Here is a 17,698-nt window from a genome sequence, read left to right on the forward strand (position 1 = left end):
TTTCAGATTATCGAAGAAACAAATATTTGAGTATTTACGTGAAAATAATTACATAAAAATATGGATCCAATAAGATTTGCGTTATTAACAGGTAAATATAATTAATTTGAGAATTTATTATTATTTTAATAACTTGCTATATTACACATTTCTTTATTCATTTTTATTTATTGCTATTAGATTTTGAAATTTTTATTTATTGCTGTTAGATCATGAAATAATTTATTCACTTCTACATTAACATGAAATAACAATATCTTTAATTTGTAATGTTTATAATTATGTTTTATGTACAATAATGAAATTAAAAAATTAGCAAATAGTAAAAATTAAAAACTTTCATTATTAGTTAGTGATAGCTGCTATAAACATAAAAATGAAGATAAAAGTGGATATGAAATAGAACAATATATTAAAGATGAAAAGTCTGAGATTGGAAAGATTTTGAAAGGTCAAATATATCATAAAAGTATTGTTCCCGATGAAGAATATCTAATAAAGGTAATTATTTAATATAGAATTTTATAGGTAAATAAATATATATACTTTTTTTTACATTATCATGATTAGTAGAATATCATATTTATTTATTAAACATAGGAAAATTTAATTTCTTGGAGTGATAGCAGACAAGTAGATGTTATTTTAACAATTGGTGGTACAGGATTTTGTAAAAGAGATGTAACCCCTGAAGCAACAAAACAAATTATTCATAAAGAAGCTCCTGGATTAGTTACAGCTATGCAAATGTTTTGTTTAAAAATTACTTCAATGGCTATGTTATCTAGGTTTGTTTTAAAAATTAAATTCTTAAAAATCATCATTATTATCCAAATTTGTTCTATGTTCATATAGTATATGAAATAACAGTCTAGAAAAGAATATAAAGAACTTATTATTTCGAATAAAATTTATTATTCGAAATAAAATTTTCATTTTGTATAGTAATTGCAAAACACATATATTTTTTAATTTGATCAAAAATATTATTATTTATACTTTTTTTTATTATTATTATTTATAGTCATTTTTATGATGCAATAATATTAATAATATAAAAGTGAAATTTTAAATGTCAGTCTATTTTGCCCTTGTTATATAACTTAAAAGAACATTTAACTCATTTAATTTTTGGTTAAATTATCTTTTAATATAACAAATAATAAAATTAAAAATATAATCTATCTTTATTTAGTATTTATTTATTTACATGTTTTACTCTCTTATTAAAACTATTTAAATCTATGTTATTAAGAGCTGTATGTGGAATTCGAGATAAAACATTAATTATAAATTTACCGGGATCACCAAAAGCTGCAAAGGAGTGTTTGAGTGTAATTGCACCTGCTATTCCACATGCTGTTGACTTGATTAGAGATAATAAAGAAAGAATAAAGAATACACATGGAAATATGCAAAATAATATTGGTGCGGAGATTTCTTTACCAGGGAGACAAGATAAAATATTGGTAGGGCCTTTTTCTGTTTATTAAATAAATAACTTTCCATGAGGAAAGAGAAAAAAGAATGAAAGTATAAATGAAAGGAAATATATGTAGTTTTTTTTTTTTATAGTCATGCTTATCTAATGTAGTTGAACGAAATAGAGAATCTCCATACCCAATGATTTCTGTTAAAGAAGCTTTAGAATTGATATGTAAACATGTAGAACCATTAAGTATTAAATCAGATGAGGATCTAGAAAAATGTCATGGTAAAATATTGGATGATGATTTACATTCTAAGTATGATTTACCACCATTTAGAGCATCTATTAAAGATGGTTATGCAGTCTTAGCAAGTGATGGAAAAGGTAGAAGAAAAGTATTAAGTGGAATTAAAGCAGGAGGCAGTGTAAGCAATATTTTAAAGATACCTTAATGTGATTACTATGAAATTTCAGTGTTATAAATTTGTAGGCTACTGCAATTAAACTTGAACCTGGTACATGTGTCAGAGTAAATACTGGTGCTCCTATTCCAGATGGTATGTTCAATATACTTGATCAGAATAATATTTTTAATTATCTTTTATTGATTTTTATTATTTTTATTTTGAAGATGCAACAGCAGTTATTCAAGTTGAAGATACCAAACTTGTAAATACCACTTCAGATAATATGGAGGAAACAGAAATTGAAATTATAACTGTAGTACAATCTGGACAAGACATTAGGTATTTTGTTTTTAGTAACATAAATTAGTTAGATAGTATTAGTTATACATATATATTTTTTAATATATTTTAAGACCAATTGGGTGTGATATTAAAAAAGGAGAGTTAATTTTAACATCAGGGACAAAACTTGGTGCAGTTGAATTAGGTCTTGCTGCAGCTTGTGGTTACAAAAAGGTATCAGTCATTGATCTTCCAAAAATTGGTGTATTATCTACAGGAGATGAGTTACAATGTCCTGGAATGGTTTTAATGCCAGGTCACATATACGATAGCAATAAAATTACATTATTAACAATGTTACAAGAAAATGGCTTTGATCCTTTGGACATGGGCATTGCAGTAGATGAGTAAGTCTATTTATATATTACTTCATACATTAAAAAAAAATTATTCAAATCTAATTATTATATGTTATATAGTGAAGACGTTATGGTACACAAAATTAAACATGCTTTAAAGCAAGTTGATGTACTTATAACATCTGGTTCTGTATCAATGGGTGATAGAGACATGCTGAAGCCTATTCTGCAACATTATTTCAATGCTACAATACATTTTGGTAATACTATTATTGAAATAATACTATTGTTGTAGAACATTTAAACACTATAGTAAGTATTTAAACATTTAAACTTTAGGACGTGTGAACATGAAACCTGGAAAACCAACTACCTTTGCAACATGTTCCTTTCAAAATAAAAAAAAATACATATTGGGTTTACCAGGTAATCCAGTTTCTGCAACTGTTACTATGAATTTATTTGCTTTACCTTTAATAAAACAATTGTGCAAAGATTTTTCTACACCTATAATTCTGAAAACAAAAGTATGTAGTACATTTATATATTTCAAATTATTAATTTGCGTAGTACTTAATGTATATTTTAATGATAGTTGGTGTCATCATATAATTTGGATCCACGTCCTGAATATGCAAGAGCAATTTTAACATGGACTAATTCAGATACCCTGCCACTAGCACACAGTACTGGAAATCAAATTAGCAGTAGATTACTTAGCTGCAAAAGTGCAAATGCTTTATTAATGTTGCCAGGACGTAAGGCAGAAAAATCTACATTACAACCAGGAGATATTGTAGAAGCAATGTTGTTAAGATTCACACAATGAACATAATTAAGTGATGAAAACACAAAATAAAATAATGATAAAATTGTTATAAAAACTTTGGTTTGTTACAAAAAAGTTATTTTTCAAAATTATATTTGTATAGAATCATGTTCATTGTAATTATATTTTTGCAATAAAATACTTTTTAAATGATAAAGTTTTATATAAATAAATTTATATAAAGTTATAAGTTATTAACATTATAAGCCGTAATACATTATAAATACATACATTGCAAATTGTAAAAATTTATTACATTATCTTATTGAAAATATATTTTTATGTATTAAAATGTTCTCCTTATGGTTTGTTTTTATTTGTATTACTTTCTACTCTTTTTTAATTTATGAATAAGATATGACAAAATCTTTACCGTTGTGATAATGGAAACGTGATTCCATCTAGTGGAGATGTAAAGGAAAACGGAACAGAGAATCTGCTATTTGGTAACGTATAAAAGGAGGAGTGGGGGAGCGGCGCGAGGAAGAAAATGGCCGACAAGGCAACGGTAAAAGGGCAGGGACGTCGAGTGAGATACATGTTTCGGGAGAAAGAAATGTGAAATCCGTGTTAGATCTTGTGAAACCAGACGGGAAGTATTAATAAAACGGCCGTGTTATTGCCTCTTTCGGTGGTGTATTTAAGTAAAATATTGTCAGACTAGTCTATAGTATTAGTGTATTAATTTATCGTTTAAAAAAGCGTTCGCGGGCCGTGTGTAGGAATAAAAGGGCTCGCTAGAGGTAAACATAAATTATGCGTTACTTTGCGTTTATTTCTTATCATTTAAATACATTTATATAGTGAACATATAAGTGATTTTATTGAAAATATATTACTAGAAATCTTCATAATAGTGTATGAGTCTGGCAAAATTTCGTACGTGACAAATTCATCGATCAGTAGAGTAGGTTTATGTTAGCCACTTGTGGCCATCTACGGATACATTTAAAAGGTATCCTGTTGTCCTTGTCCTTTTAATTTCTTTATCTGTAACGTAGGTTCTGTATTTTTTGTGAATATAGTACATCTTGTCTATGAAATGTTAAAAAATCCTAGTAAAAAATCTTGAACAGCGACTTTATCTGATGTATGTTAAATGATGGAAGCAATGAAATTTAAAGGGATCGATTTGTCAACAAGTCGATGAAAGTGCGCGCATCCGACAGTCTCGATCGTAATTCTTTTCTATTTTGTCGTTATAGTAAAATTTGTATATTTTCTCGGTTATTAAAAAATACAGAGCTGGTTTTACTGTACTTATATTTTGTGTATCTATAAACGTGTTTCGTTTTGAATAACACTAAAGTACTAGTGTCAGTTGGTCGTCATCTTGAGATTCTCACAAAAAAAAGAGAATGAATCAAATTATTTTTACATTATAAAAGCTTTTAATGCGTACGTTAAAGTTTTTTTTGTTAAAAATATATCTTTAGAAAATAAATTTCAGAAGTAGTTCATTTTGCTTTTGTATGTTTCATGTCGTTCGTCTATAATAAATATTAATAAGTTTATATATATATATTTTTTTATTTTCAGATTTAGTCAGCTTGAAGAAAGTTATAATATTTATAATATTTTACAATGGCAGTTAGGTAGTTTTAATGGTTTGCTCAGCGTTTTTTTTCAATATTGAGCATATTTCTATCAAACTGAAAATGTAAAGAAAACAATCATAATGAAGCCACAGAAAAAGGCAGCAGTTGCTCGGAAGGCAACAAAAATGCCAACAATTGCTAAAAAACGTCGCTCATTTTTAGAGAAATCTATATCTGATATAAGGAAAGAGAAAAAGCCCAAGAAGCTTGAAAAAGGAGAAGATGTAAAAAAGAAAATAGAAAGTGACAAGAAAAAGTCAGAAAAAGCTGAAGAGAAGAAGAAGATAGAAGATAAGAAGAAAATTGAAGAAAAGCGAAAAGAGAAATGTGAAAAAGTGGATGAAAAAAAAAAGTGTACAAAAGATCATGAAAAAAAGTGGGACAAAGTTGAAGAAAAGAAATTAGATAAAACAGATGAAAAAATTACAGATGAGTGTACTTATGACAGTGCAGAAAAAAGGAAAGTACAAAAAATAGAAGAGAAGGTAAAATTGGATAAGCAAGTTATGGAAAATAAGAAAAAGCCTGAAAAAGTGGATGATAAAAAGAAAAGTGGTAAATGTGATGATGAAAATGTGGAAGACCAAACAAAACTTCTAAATATTACAGAAGAGAATGATTTGCATGAAGAAAAGTTAGATATCCTTTGTTCCATTGCTAAGAAAAAATGTAAAGACGAGAAAAAGAAAGATTCAAAATTAGTGAAATCTGACATTAAGGAAAATATAAAAATGTCTGTGATAAAGGATAAAAAATCAGAACGTAAAAAACTTATTGAAAAAGGTACTATAAATACTAAAAGTTCTTTAGCACGAACTAAGAAGGATTCTAAGACAAAATCAATGCAAAAGAAAGGTATCTCTAGAAAGACTGTTTTAGCAAAAAAGTCACACTTATCAGTAGTTCAAAAATTGGTGGATAAAAAAATTAAGTTAAACAGATTGGTAAAAGATGAAGAAACATCGGTAAGTGAAGAAGATGAGGCAATGAAAAGAACAAAAAGGAAAAATGTTAATAATTCTAAGAATAAAATTATACAAGAGAAAAAACCAAAGCTAGGAAAACATATGAAAGCTAAGTTGCCTTCAAAAAATAATAAAATAAATACTGCTTTAAAAAAGGATGATAAATTAAAAACACTTGTGGAAAAAGTTATATCTAAAAAAAAGATAGATATAAAGGAAACAGAAAAATCTTTAAATGAACACAAAAAAATTATAAGTAAAGATGAAGTAAATGAAGAAGCAAACACAACAGACATAAAAAGTGAATTGGAAGAAGATAAGGGCATTGATAAAAGTAGTAAAGAAGATCAACTGCAATTGCAATCACAATCGCAATCGCAATCGCAATCGCAATCGCAATCACAATCGCAGTTGCAATCGCAATCGCAATCGCAATCGCAATTGCAATTGCAATCACAACCACAACCTCAATCACAACCACAATCACAATTACAATCACAGACACAATCACAATCACAATTACAATTACAATCAAAGTCTCCAGATATTAAAAAAATTGTTAAATCTGCACCAAAAATAGGCAAAAAGGTTATGAAAAAGAAAACTGTAAAAGTACAAATGGAGAACATTAACCAAACATTTTCTTCTTCTGAAGAAACATCTTCTGAGGAATCTAGCAAACAAATCAAAGTTTCTGAAGATAGTCTAAATGATAATATTTCTTCTAAACAAGAACCAATTGATAGTGAAAATATAGTTGATACGAATTTGAAAGATGAACCAATTAATGGAGACAATATAAGTAATAATATCTTATCATCAGAATCAGAAGATGAAAGTGATGATGAGGCAAAGAAAAATAAACAGAAAGAAATTAAGAGAAGAGAAAGAGCTAGTTCACCATCTGATGAACGTGTTAGAAGAATGAGATTGTTTGGTTTCTGGAGTGGACCAAAGCGACATAGAGTTGCTTCCTTAAATGCATTGGCCAAAGTTCATTGTTTATATGAAAATGAGACTGGAGGTGTTTACCTTGGTGGTTTTTGTAAACCAAAACCTGAAAAAGAAAAGCAAAAGAAAACTAAAGAAGAGAAAGAAGAACAAATTCGAAAAGAAAAAGAAAAGAAGCCAGAAACTAAAACAGAAGAAAATATTCCGAAAAGAAAACTTAGAAATGTTCCAGGATTACGTGGGAAACATTGGGATATGATAGAAAGTTCTTCAACTTCATCTTCTTCTGATGATGAAAGCGAACGTGATAAAACTATAGAACATAACAAGAAAAAAATAATCAAGCGAAGGAAGAAAAATGAAGAAGTAATGGATTTGAAAGATATGGTTGTTTGTAAAAGAATGGCAAGTCTCAATGCTACAGCTATTCTAGCTGCTTCCTATTCAGATGAAAAAAATCGTTGTGGTAGTAGTTCTGATTCTTCCAGTGAATCAGAAGTGGAAATTATTAAAAAACGTAAACAAAATGATTCTGATATTGAAAAACGAAAGTCTAGGCAAAATGCAGAACAAGATGAAGTTCTAAAACCATCTAATAAACTTGTTATTGTAAATCAAGATACAGATGTTACTATTACTGGTATTTAATTAATTTAATTAATTTTAATTTTTGTATGTCTACTATTAATTAAAACAAAATTTTTAATTTAAGGTGTTTATGTTAATCAAACTCGATCTACACATCATGAAGGTTTTTGCAGCATTGCTGGAATGCAATATAGAATAAGTTCGACAAGTCATACTCAAACTGCAGCTACTGCAGTTGCTACTGAGCTCCATGACCAGGTTGGTTGTTATATATTTAAAGAATTGTTTAACCTCTAGTGTAATTTTTAGAAGTTTTTATTCATTTAAGAAAAATATTAATATGAAAATCTATAAGTGTGTATTTGTATTCTTCATAATAGCAAAAATTGGAGCAACCTTGTAAGTCATATACGCCATTAGGGGCATTATCTTCAATGCAACCACCTGGTAGTCAAAGTAATCATCCAAACATGTCACCTCGAAGACACTCTGCATTTTCAGCACCACATCAACATGGTAAGCTAATTACGCGATTTATTATAATTATTTATTAAATAAATATAAAATATGTTAGAAATTAAATTGATATTTAAAAGAACAAACATATATATATATATAGAAATATAACATGTGTGAAGGGTATTATCAGCCGGCTGGACCACTGATACAACACCCACCAACTTTACCACCTATTAAAGGTCCTCCTCCAGAACCAACTCCTACACCTCCGCAAAATTCTGAAGGTTCAGATGATTTAGTTGCAACTTCTACAACTTCTGGAGGAACTAGTAGTACAGGTATATTTCAGAAAATAATTTTTCAGAATTTAATATACTGATTTTTATTTGTATTGTTAACAAGTAAATATTTGCTAATAAGGCATAATATGGTACAAAACCATTAGAAAATAGATAAACAAATTTATAAAAATTTAAGGATTTAAGAATTTAAAATGTAGTTATAATTATATGATGTAAATGTCACATTTTTAAAGTACTTTAAAAAAAAAAATTCGTTTTTTTTTTGTAATAATATGCTTATCGTTAAAGATGCTATATTATTTTTAGAAATATATAAAATATAACTTCTTATCAACATAATAATAAGAATTATAACTCATTATTGTATGTATAAATGTTTAAAGATTTTTATACATGTAGCATGTACATAATTTTCATAATTTCCTTTAAATATTTCATTATTGTCTTCTCGTCATATATAATCAATTACACATAAACAAAATATTTCATAATATTTCTATATAATCATTGGAACAGGTTACTTATTTATAATTGAATACTAGGTGAATTACAGACTGTTACTTAGTTCCAAAGTCATGGAACTGATTAATTTATTTTTGTTTGTGTACTTCTATAATCATTTTATTTTTAACTATTCGAACAAGTTAGATCTAATTTGTGTTTAATATATTCTGCAATTTCGGAAATATGATAAAATAAATTCCAATTACCTGTATGATTTGAAAATACATTAATATATTGTTATATCTTTGAGAACTGATTTAACGAATACTAAATGTATGTTTTTCATTCATAAATTCGTTATTTTGCATCAGGTTTCATGTTAATTGTGAATCTATTTTTGTTTTGATTAGAATCAGAAAAAACATAATATTTTGTGACTTTTAATAAATATTGTTCTCAATTTTCTTTTTTAAAATTTTAATTATTTTAATTTTAAATTACTGTAATTCTATTCTGAACTTTTGCTATTTTTGCTGCATCATTACTAACTTCTAATTTTTTCTATTACTTTTAAACTTTTTCTAAATTTTTTTAAATTTAAAAGAATTTTTCTTTTGATTAAATTGTCTAATTTGTTGTTAAAGATTATTATTCATATTAAGTTAATTTTTTGTTAAATGTTTTGTTAAATCTCTCATTACTCGATAATTATTGATATGATTGTTGAACATTTTTATAACAGATACATTTTTTGTTATATATAATAATTTTAATTATAATTTGTATCATTTCTGAATGTTTTATTAATATAATAAAATTTTAATTATAGTATTTGCTAATTTATCATCCAAAAATAAATAGCAAATTTTTTGGTCAATTTATAAAATGTGTAAGGGTTTTAAAACAAATTAACCATTTTTATAATTGTTTATCTAACCCAAACTTGAAAATGAAATCATTTACAGATACTAGGAAACAAAATTTAGAGACTTAAAATTTCTTTAAGTAAAGAAAAATAATGAAAAAATTTATATTTGAGGAGAAAAAAAGAATTGTTTAACCTCTAGTGTAATTTTTAGAAGTTTTTATTCATTTAAGAAAAATATTAATATGAAAATCTATAAGTGTGTATTTGTATTCTTCATAATAGCAAAAATTGGAGCAACCTTGTAAGTCATATACGCCATTAGGGGCATTATCTTCAATGCAACCACCTGGTAGTCAAAGTAATCATCCAAACATGTCACCTCGAAGACACTCTGCATTTTCAGCACCACATCAACATGGTAAGCTAATTACGCGATTTATTATAATTATTTATTAAATAAATATAAAATATGTTAGAAATTAAATTGATATTTAAAAGAACAAACATATATATATATATAGAAATATAACATGTGTGAAGGGTATTATCAGCCGGCTGGACCACTGATACAACACCCACCAACTTTACCACCTATTAAAGGTCCTCCTCCAGAACCAACTCCTACACCTCCGCAAAATTCTGAAGGTTCAGATGATTTAGTTGCAACTTCTACAACTTCTGGAGGAACTAGTAGTACAGGTATATTTCAGAAAATAATTTTTCAGAATTTAATATACTGATTTTTATTTGTATTGTTAACAAGTAAATATTTGCTAATAAGGCATAATATGGTACAAAACCATTAGAAAATAGATAAACAAATTTATAAAAATTTAAGGATTTAAGAATTTAAAATGTAGTTATAATTATATGATGTAAATGTCACATTTTTAAAGTACTTTAAAAAAAAAAATTCGTTTTTTTTTTGTAATAATATGCTTATCGTTAAAGATGCTATATTATTTTTAGAAATATATAAAATATAACTTCTTATCAACATAATAATAAGAATTATAACTCATTATTGTATGTATAAATGTTTAAAGATTTTTATACATGTAGCATGTACATAATTTTCATAATTTCCTTTAAATATTTCATTATTGTCTTCTCGTCATATATAATCAATTACACATAAACAAAATATTTCATAATATTTCTATATAATCATTGGAACAGGTTACTTATTTATAATTGAATACTAGGTGAATTACAGACTGTTACTTAGTTCCAAAGTCATGGAACTGATTAATTTATTTTTGTTTGTGTACTTCTATAATCATTTTATTTTTAACTATTCGAACAAGTTAGATCTAATTTGTGTTTAATATATTCTGCAATTTCGGAAATATGATAAAATAAATTCCAATTACCTGTATGATTTGAAAATACATTAATATATTGTTATATCTTTGAGAACTGATTTAACGAATACTAAATGTATGTTTTTCATTCATAAATTCGTTATTTTGCATCAGGTTTCATGTTAATTGTGAATCTATTTTTGTTTTGATTAGAATCAGAAAAAACATAATATTTTGTGACTTTTAATAAATATTGTTCTCAATTTTCTTTTTTAAAATTTTAATTATTTTAATTTTAAATTACTGTAATTCTATTCTGAACTTTTGCTATTTTTGCTGCATCATTACTAACTTCTAATTTTTTCTATTACTTTTAAACTTTTTCTAAATTTTTTTAAATTTAAAAGAATTTTTCTTTTGATTAAATTGTCTAATTTGTTGTTAAAGATTATTATTCATATTAAGTTAATTTTTTGTTAAATGTTTTGTTAAATCTCTCATTACTCGATAATTATTGATATGATTGTTGAACATTTTTATAACAGATACATTTTTTGTTATATATAATAATTTTAATTATAATTTGTATCATTTCTGAATGTTTTATTAATATAATAAAATTTTAATTATAGTATTTGCTAATTTATCATCCAAAAATAAATAGCAAATTTTTTGGTCAATTTATAAAATGTGTAAGGGTTTTAAAACAAATTAACCATTTTTATAATTGTTTATCTAACCCAAACTTGAAAATGAAATCATTTACAGATACTAGGAAACAAAATTTAGAGACTTAAAAATTCTTTAAGTAAAGAAAAATAATGAAAAAATTTATATTTGAGGAGAAAAAATTCATTTTATTATTTATTTTATTAGAAAAAATTAATTTTATTGTATCAACATTGATATTTTTTCTTAAATATTATTTATTTCTTAGCTATCGAGTTTTGAAAGTATATTTTTCATAATTTTTTGTATTTAGAATTAATTTTTCAAAATCTATTGATAAATTTTTATTTGCATATCATGAAATACATAGTCTGTATTAAATTATATCTTTATAATTGAGTTTCAATAAGTGAGGCATGAGGAAGTAAATTTTTTTTTCTTCGAATTGTAATTAACAATGTTTGATAAAGTATTTCAAATGTAGTATTTCACTTAAGTGGTTAATAAAGTGTTTAACTTCAGAAATATCCATTATAATGATTATAATGGTTATTGTAATGGTTTTAAAGTTATATATACATTAGTAATGTTTTTAGTTACTAGGGGAAAGTATATCAATAAAGGGATTATTAACAAAATGTCAATATAAATAGCTAAGGAATGCAAATAGTTTTGAAAAAACACTTATGGTTATTTTTATGAATCATTGTGAGTCATATTTATAAGCCATTATTTAGATATAAAGATATAAAGATCTGATAAAAATTATTCTAAGCAGAAACATTCAAAAGATTGTATAATTAATTTCATTTCTCAAAATAGAATGTTATTTATTAGATATGTTCAGTAACAGTATGTTATAATCATATAATAAACTGTTTGTGAAAACAAATATTTTTCACATACTAGCATGAAATTAACTTTTATACAATATTAATTTTTTGTAACAATTCGTTCTGTAAAGGCAAAAAGTAATTTTATTAGCAATATTATTTTACATTCTAGTATTTTATTTATCCATATTGAAGCAAATTGATAAATTTTTATAAATAACTTATTTTATACATTCAAGGTTCAATCACAGGATGATAAAAAAAAATGAGTTTAGAAATGTAAGCATAGAAAGTATTTTCTAAATATAAATAAATATAAACTAATAAATTTAGATTGAAAAATGAATAGTTTTATAGTTATAAACAAATTTTCGTTTTGGTTAAAGCTAGTGATTTGTTTGTTCCAGGAATTATTGAACTGCATAAAAACAATAAAGAGAAATGTTAATTGTACTGATTCAGAAAATATTGTTTTGTAGAGTAATTGTAACAAGTTTAAATTTTGTATCAATTAATTCATAAATATTTAACTATTCTTGTTCTTTTCCTTCCTTTCTTTAGGAGGTGGGTTTTATAGGGCATATTGTCCTCAGTACTATAGTACACCACCACAATACGCAGATCTGTGTTATCCACCAACATATTCTCATCCACATGCTCATCCACCGCCTTATTATAAATATGCCCCAACTTATAGAAGGTAAAACATTATAACCATGCTATTTTATGTCATTTTAACAAAATCATGACAGTATTTAATTTTGATAATTTACTGTAAAAAAGGTACTTTTTTAGGCAGTATTATGGATATCAGGAATCTGGTGGGGGCGGTGGTCCTGGTAGTGGTGGTACTGCAGGAGGACCAGCAGTTGTTGATTATCAACCACCCCCGCCACCACCTGGTGAATACCCCCTGCCATATTATGGAGGATATCCTCCACCTCCACCACCTCCTCCTCCTCCACCGAATCCGGCATACTTACATTCTCAGGGAAGACCTTTTGTAGATCGTAAGTATTTTAGTCAATTATCAAACATTTAAATCCATAGTTCAAGTACTGCAATTAAGTAATACGACTGCAAATTAGTTTCGATATTTTCTCATAGAAACATTATGAATTATATTGCTAGGGCTTACAGCTGACCTGATATTATATTTTGCTAATTATTGGCATAAGATTACAAAAACAAATTTTATTTAAAAACCTCATTAAAAAAATACATTCTAATGCTCCAATTATATAAGTATATTAGGTGTTTTACTGATGATTAGATTATACAGGACAAGATTAAAAGAATGAAAATAATAAAAGAAGATAATGAAAATAATAAAGAAAATAATAAAAGTAAATTACGATTATATATTTAATAATTTGTTTTAGATGCTGCCTGTCAGGTTTGCCCATGCCCGATGCAGTCTTGTCCAAAAAACGTGGATACTGGGCCCCTTATTGGTAATGGTAAGGGAGCGCCAGTGGTATCGGGGCACGGTCTGTCATTGCCACCCAGTGCTTTGGTAGGTCCGCCCTCGCCGGCGAGGGGGCTAGCCGGGCTAGCGCCGCCTCACGGTGCCAATGCCTGGGATACGGATCGCGTCCAACTTAACACTCATCGCAACCTGAATCAGAACCAACCTTCGGTCCCTCCGTCTCACAATCTAGTCGGTGGACATAAGCGCCCACAAAATTCGGATTGTAAGAATAAGGTTTGTATTATATTCCGAATATTTTATGAGTTAAATCATGCTATCTTATCAATTTTATCATGTTTTAATATTCTTCTAACTCGTTAATCACTGATTTACTGTTGAAATTATTATACTTTCTGTATTATTAATTCTTCAGTGAGGGAGCAATTTCATCAGCGGGTGCACTACGTAGACAGAGGACTTTCAAAAGTGAAAATTATTTCAAATTTTCAATGCCTAGGCTTTGAAAAGTGCGCGTTTATAATACACGTTTCCTGCTCTTTAAATTTGTATATAAATACTACACAAACTTTTATTTTATAAAAATGATCTTTGGCACGTATTGTCGTTTTAGATGGTGACATGTAAAAAAATTAAGCATTTGCTAACTAGGTCACTCATCGCTATAGAGTTACAAAAGTATCAAATATTTAAGAATTAATTAAAATTGATTTTTTCTTTCTTCTATTTCTTCTATTTGACTTCTATTTGAGTTCTACGACGCATCGACCTTCAGATTATTAGTGATGATTAAGTGTTGTTTCTTAATTACCGGAATAATAATTATTATTAGATCCTATTATATTTTCAATCGTTTGAGCATAGTCTTTGTTGGTAATACTGTCAACTGATTGCAGGATTATAGCTTGATATTGGGTTGAGATATACTCTTGTTTCTTAGCGTTTTCATATGAGGTTTTAGCTTTGGTAGAGTGTTTTGAGGTATTTTGATGATTTTCCATTTGAGTATTTGAATTTCTATCGGTTTGGGAATGATTTTTATAATCAATAGTTTCATTGCTGTGTTAATACTTCACTTGCGATATGGTGACAGACAGTGTGTAAGTACGTATACCCGAGTTACGGGTTAACGCATCTGTATTGGTGTCACTACCATAACTCTGATATTGTCAACTTAGTACTCTCTATTACTCACTATCAGGATGTATTTTCGGTACATCTACGTATATTTGCGGTATGAGTTGTCAAACACATTTCATGTTTACATTCAATAAATATAACAGTTATAGTAATTAGATTAAATGTATAAAATATAATAATTTAATAAATTAATAAGAGGTATATTTATATTCTATATTTATAGATTATAATTGAATTATTTTAGGATGAAAAGGATTGTGCAGAAGATAAATTACAAAAGTGCGGGTGTCAGAAACGTGCATGTACATCAACCTGTGAAGTTAAATTGGAAACTCTTTCACCTTCTGAAAAGTTAGCAGTGACAAACTGTCAAAGCAAATTTCACAATTTTAAATTAGAAAATAATAATGTGAAATGTGAATCCTGCAGTGTGGAAATGGGCGATAATTTGTCGTGTGTTGCAAATTGTAATGTTAAGTGTGAATCAGATTACAAGTGCGATATTATGAAATGTGAACAATGTATGAAAGAAGGTCAAATGGCCATTCTAGAAATTGACAAAGATTCTGGAATATTACTTGATGATAAATTGGATACAGATCCCGATGTTAAAGAGGAATTGAGCAATGTTATTGCAATTGATAGTGAAAATTGGAAAAAACCAGATTATGAACCAACTGTGCAAGAAACCATTGAAGAAACTGTGGATAAAGAAAGTATAGAAAAGTCAGAAACAGAACAACCAAAATGTCAAAAAGTATCAAAAAGAAAATTATCTTTAGATAGCTTATCTGATAGTAGAAAAAAGAGGAAAGTAAGCAAAAGGACACTTTCTGTTGGCTCTTCACAAGATTTAAATAGTAGTGATTTTTCAACAAAAATTTCTATACCAATCTTATCACTTATAAAAAAGATTGATAGCAACAGTGATGAAGGTGTTTCAAAGAAAAAACATCCTAAAAGAGATAATCAAAATCAAAAACGTAAAATAGAAAATTCAAATTGTTCTGAAAATGCAATAAAAAAGTCAAAGACTTCTAAACAAAGTACAAGTAATAATATTCCAAATTGTTTAAAGCATGCTGCCAGTGATAATTCCATTATGGAAACTATTAATAATGTTATTCAACAAAGTTTACAAATGACACAGAAACGAGATCGTAAAAGTAAGAATACTGAAAAATTAGAAAAAACAAAGAAAGAAGTAAACTTATTATCAGCAGTGAAAAAGGTAGCTAGAAAAGTTGATTTGGTAAAAGAATTAGCATCAGAGAAATTGTCAAAAGTAATTACAAAAAACAGTCAATCTAAAGGTAAAACAGAAACACGAACAAAATCAAGAACACATGAGAAGAATAGATGTAAAGGAAAGAGTAAACCTAAAGCATATGAAACAAAAGCAAAAGATAATGGGAAAAAACATGAGAGTACAACAAAATCTAAAGCACATGATATTCTTGAGTCTACTAAAAAGTCAGCATTAATAAAAAAGAAGCGAAAAAGTACTAAAAAACCACCTGTTAAAAAATCTAGTTCTAAAATTGAAGATTCCTTAATAGGAAGTGAAAGCCTAATATTAACTAGAAAAACATTCTTAAAACCCAAATGGAGTAATGGTTGGAGTTGGGAAGGCGATCCATTTGAAGCCAAAGTTTATTTAACGGTAAACATATAGTTATATGTTTTTTAGTTAAAAGATTATTTCACGGTATATATATATATTTGATTTATTTTATTATTTATTTTAGAACGAAGAATCAGCTATACGTCGATGTTATGCTAGCATGAAGCATGAAAGTGGTGATATTCTAAGACCTCGTGATTGCGTGTTATTAAAAAGTGGTCCACGTAAAGCAGATTTACCATTTGTGGCAAAAATTGCCGCCTTATGGGAAAATCCAGACGATGGTTTGTTAGTTAATGTGGTTAATAGTAGAGTAAAATTAAACGAAATAACAAAATTAAATTGCGTTACAGGTGAAATGATGTTTTCTTTGTTATGGTACTACAGACCTGAACATACCGAGCAAGGTAGAACTCAATACGACACCGAAGACGAAGTCTTCGCTTCACGTCATCGAGATGCAAATAGTGTTGCTTGTATAGAAGATAAATGTTATATTTTGACATTTAATGAATATTGTCGGTGAGTTAATATAAGTTAATATTTCGTGCATTAATTATTATTATATACATCATATTTCATTAAAATAATCAGTACAGCATAGATAGGAAAAAAATAAATGTTCAAAGTTGAATAGTTTAGGATAATTAATGTTCACATTCATATGAAGTGATAGCATAAAAATATAAAAATAAAATCTATTTTAATCCTAAACATAATCTGTAATTTAATTAGAAATTGCTCTGTATAGTAGCACAAAAGTTTTTGATAAAATATAATGTTGATATAATTTATAGGTATCGTAAAAATTTACGAAGAATCGAAGAGGGATTAGAAAGTCCCGGTTTAATAGTTCCGCCGGGAGATCAACTATATCCAAGAGAAAATCGGCAGCCCCCGATACCAGTACCCTCGGATATGGTTCTCTTTTGTCGACGTGTTTACGATTATCGCGGTAAAAAACTTGTTAAGAATCCTGGATGACTCGATTTTTTATAAAGCGCTTTGAACAGGAACCAATGGAATGCACAAAGTTTGCTGCATAAGTTGAAACTGGACGTAGGTCTCCCTTCAAGCGTAACTACACATTAATCAAGTTATTTTGATTTTAAGGGTGGATGAATTTTCATTAACGTTTTTGATCATTTTTAAAGCTTTACAAGTTAGATAAATTTTTATAGGCATATACGCATTTTTGTTACGATCATTGGTTATCGA

The 17,698-nt window shown here is 27.4% G+C and overlaps 2 protein-coding genes across 3 annotated transcripts; both read left to right on the forward strand.

Annotated features, from left to right (window-relative positions):
- Positions 1 to 51: 51 nt before the first annotated feature.
- cin (Molybdenum cofactor synthesis protein cinnamon) lies at positions 52 to 3,306 on the forward strand. Of its 2 annotated transcripts, none has more exons than XM_017902509.1 (11): positions 52 to 91; positions 350 to 501; positions 601 to 788; positions 1,256 to 1,469; positions 1,576 to 1,854; positions 1,920 to 1,986; positions 2,061 to 2,175; positions 2,250 to 2,525; positions 2,598 to 2,737; positions 2,817 to 3,004; positions 3,073 to 3,306. In XM_017902509.1, the coding sequence occupies exons 1-11, from the start codon at positions 61 to 63 to the stop codon at positions 3,304 to 3,306; spliced, it is 1,884 nt and encodes a 627-aa protein (XP_017757998.1). In that variant the 5' UTR covers positions 52 to 60. The 2 variants fall into 2 exon arrangements, with proteins under 2 accessions (XP_017757998.1, XP_017757999.1); XM_017902510.1 differs by having other exon boundaries at positions 2,817 to 2,903; positions 3,073 to 3,167.
- A 490-nt stretch (positions 3,307 to 3,796) lies between these two features.
- On the forward strand, positions 3,797 to 17,698 carry LOC108549225 (uncharacterized). Its single transcript, XM_017902514.1, has 14 exons — positions 3,797 to 4,049; positions 4,846 to 6,215; positions 6,393 to 7,460; positions 7,533 to 7,666; positions 7,789 to 7,924; positions 8,047 to 8,099; positions 10,057 to 10,180; positions 12,849 to 12,987; positions 13,083 to 13,297; positions 13,670 to 13,992; positions 15,101 to 16,519; positions 16,605 to 16,764; positions 16,834 to 17,002; positions 17,278 to 17,698. The coding sequence occupies exons 2-14, from the start codon at positions 4,985 to 4,987 to the stop codon at positions 17,462 to 17,464; spliced, it is 5,358 nt and encodes a 1,785-aa protein (XP_017758003.1). The 5' UTR covers positions 3,797 to 4,049; positions 4,846 to 4,984; the 3' UTR covers positions 17,465 to 17,698.

This window comes from Eufriesea mexicana, unplaced genomic scaffold, assembly GCF_001483705.2.
Source record: "Eufriesea mexicana isolate 0111107269 unplaced genomic scaffold, ASM148370v2 scaffold1849, whole genome shotgun sequence".
NCBI lineage: Eukaryota > Metazoa > Arthropoda > Insecta > Hymenoptera > Apidae > Eufriesea > Eufriesea mexicana.

Bases quoted from the DNA above. Each gene is read 5' to 3' on its own strand.
- cin (XM_017902509.1), top strand. From the start codon at position 61: ATGGATCCAATAAGATTTGCGTTATTAACAG. The intron at 789-1,255 runs GTTTGTTTTAAA...TATGTTATTAAG, and splicing joins TCAATGGCTATGTTATCTAG to AGCTGTATGTGGAATTCGAG. The intron at 2,738-2,816 runs GTAATACTATTA...TTTAAACTTTAG, and splicing joins CAATGCTACAATACATTTTG to GACGTGTGAACATGAAACCT.
- LOC108549225 (XM_017902514.1), top strand. From the start codon at position 4,985: ATGAAGCCACAGAAAAAGGCAGCAGTTGCTCGGAAGGCAACAAAAATG. The intron at 7,461-7,532 runs GTATTTAATTAA...TTTTAATTTAAG, and splicing joins TACAGATGTTACTATTACTG to GTGTTTATGTTAATCAAACT. The intron at 16,520-16,604 runs GTAAACATATAG...TATTTATTTTAG, and splicing joins AAGCCAAAGTTTATTTAACG to AACGAAGAATCAGCTATACG.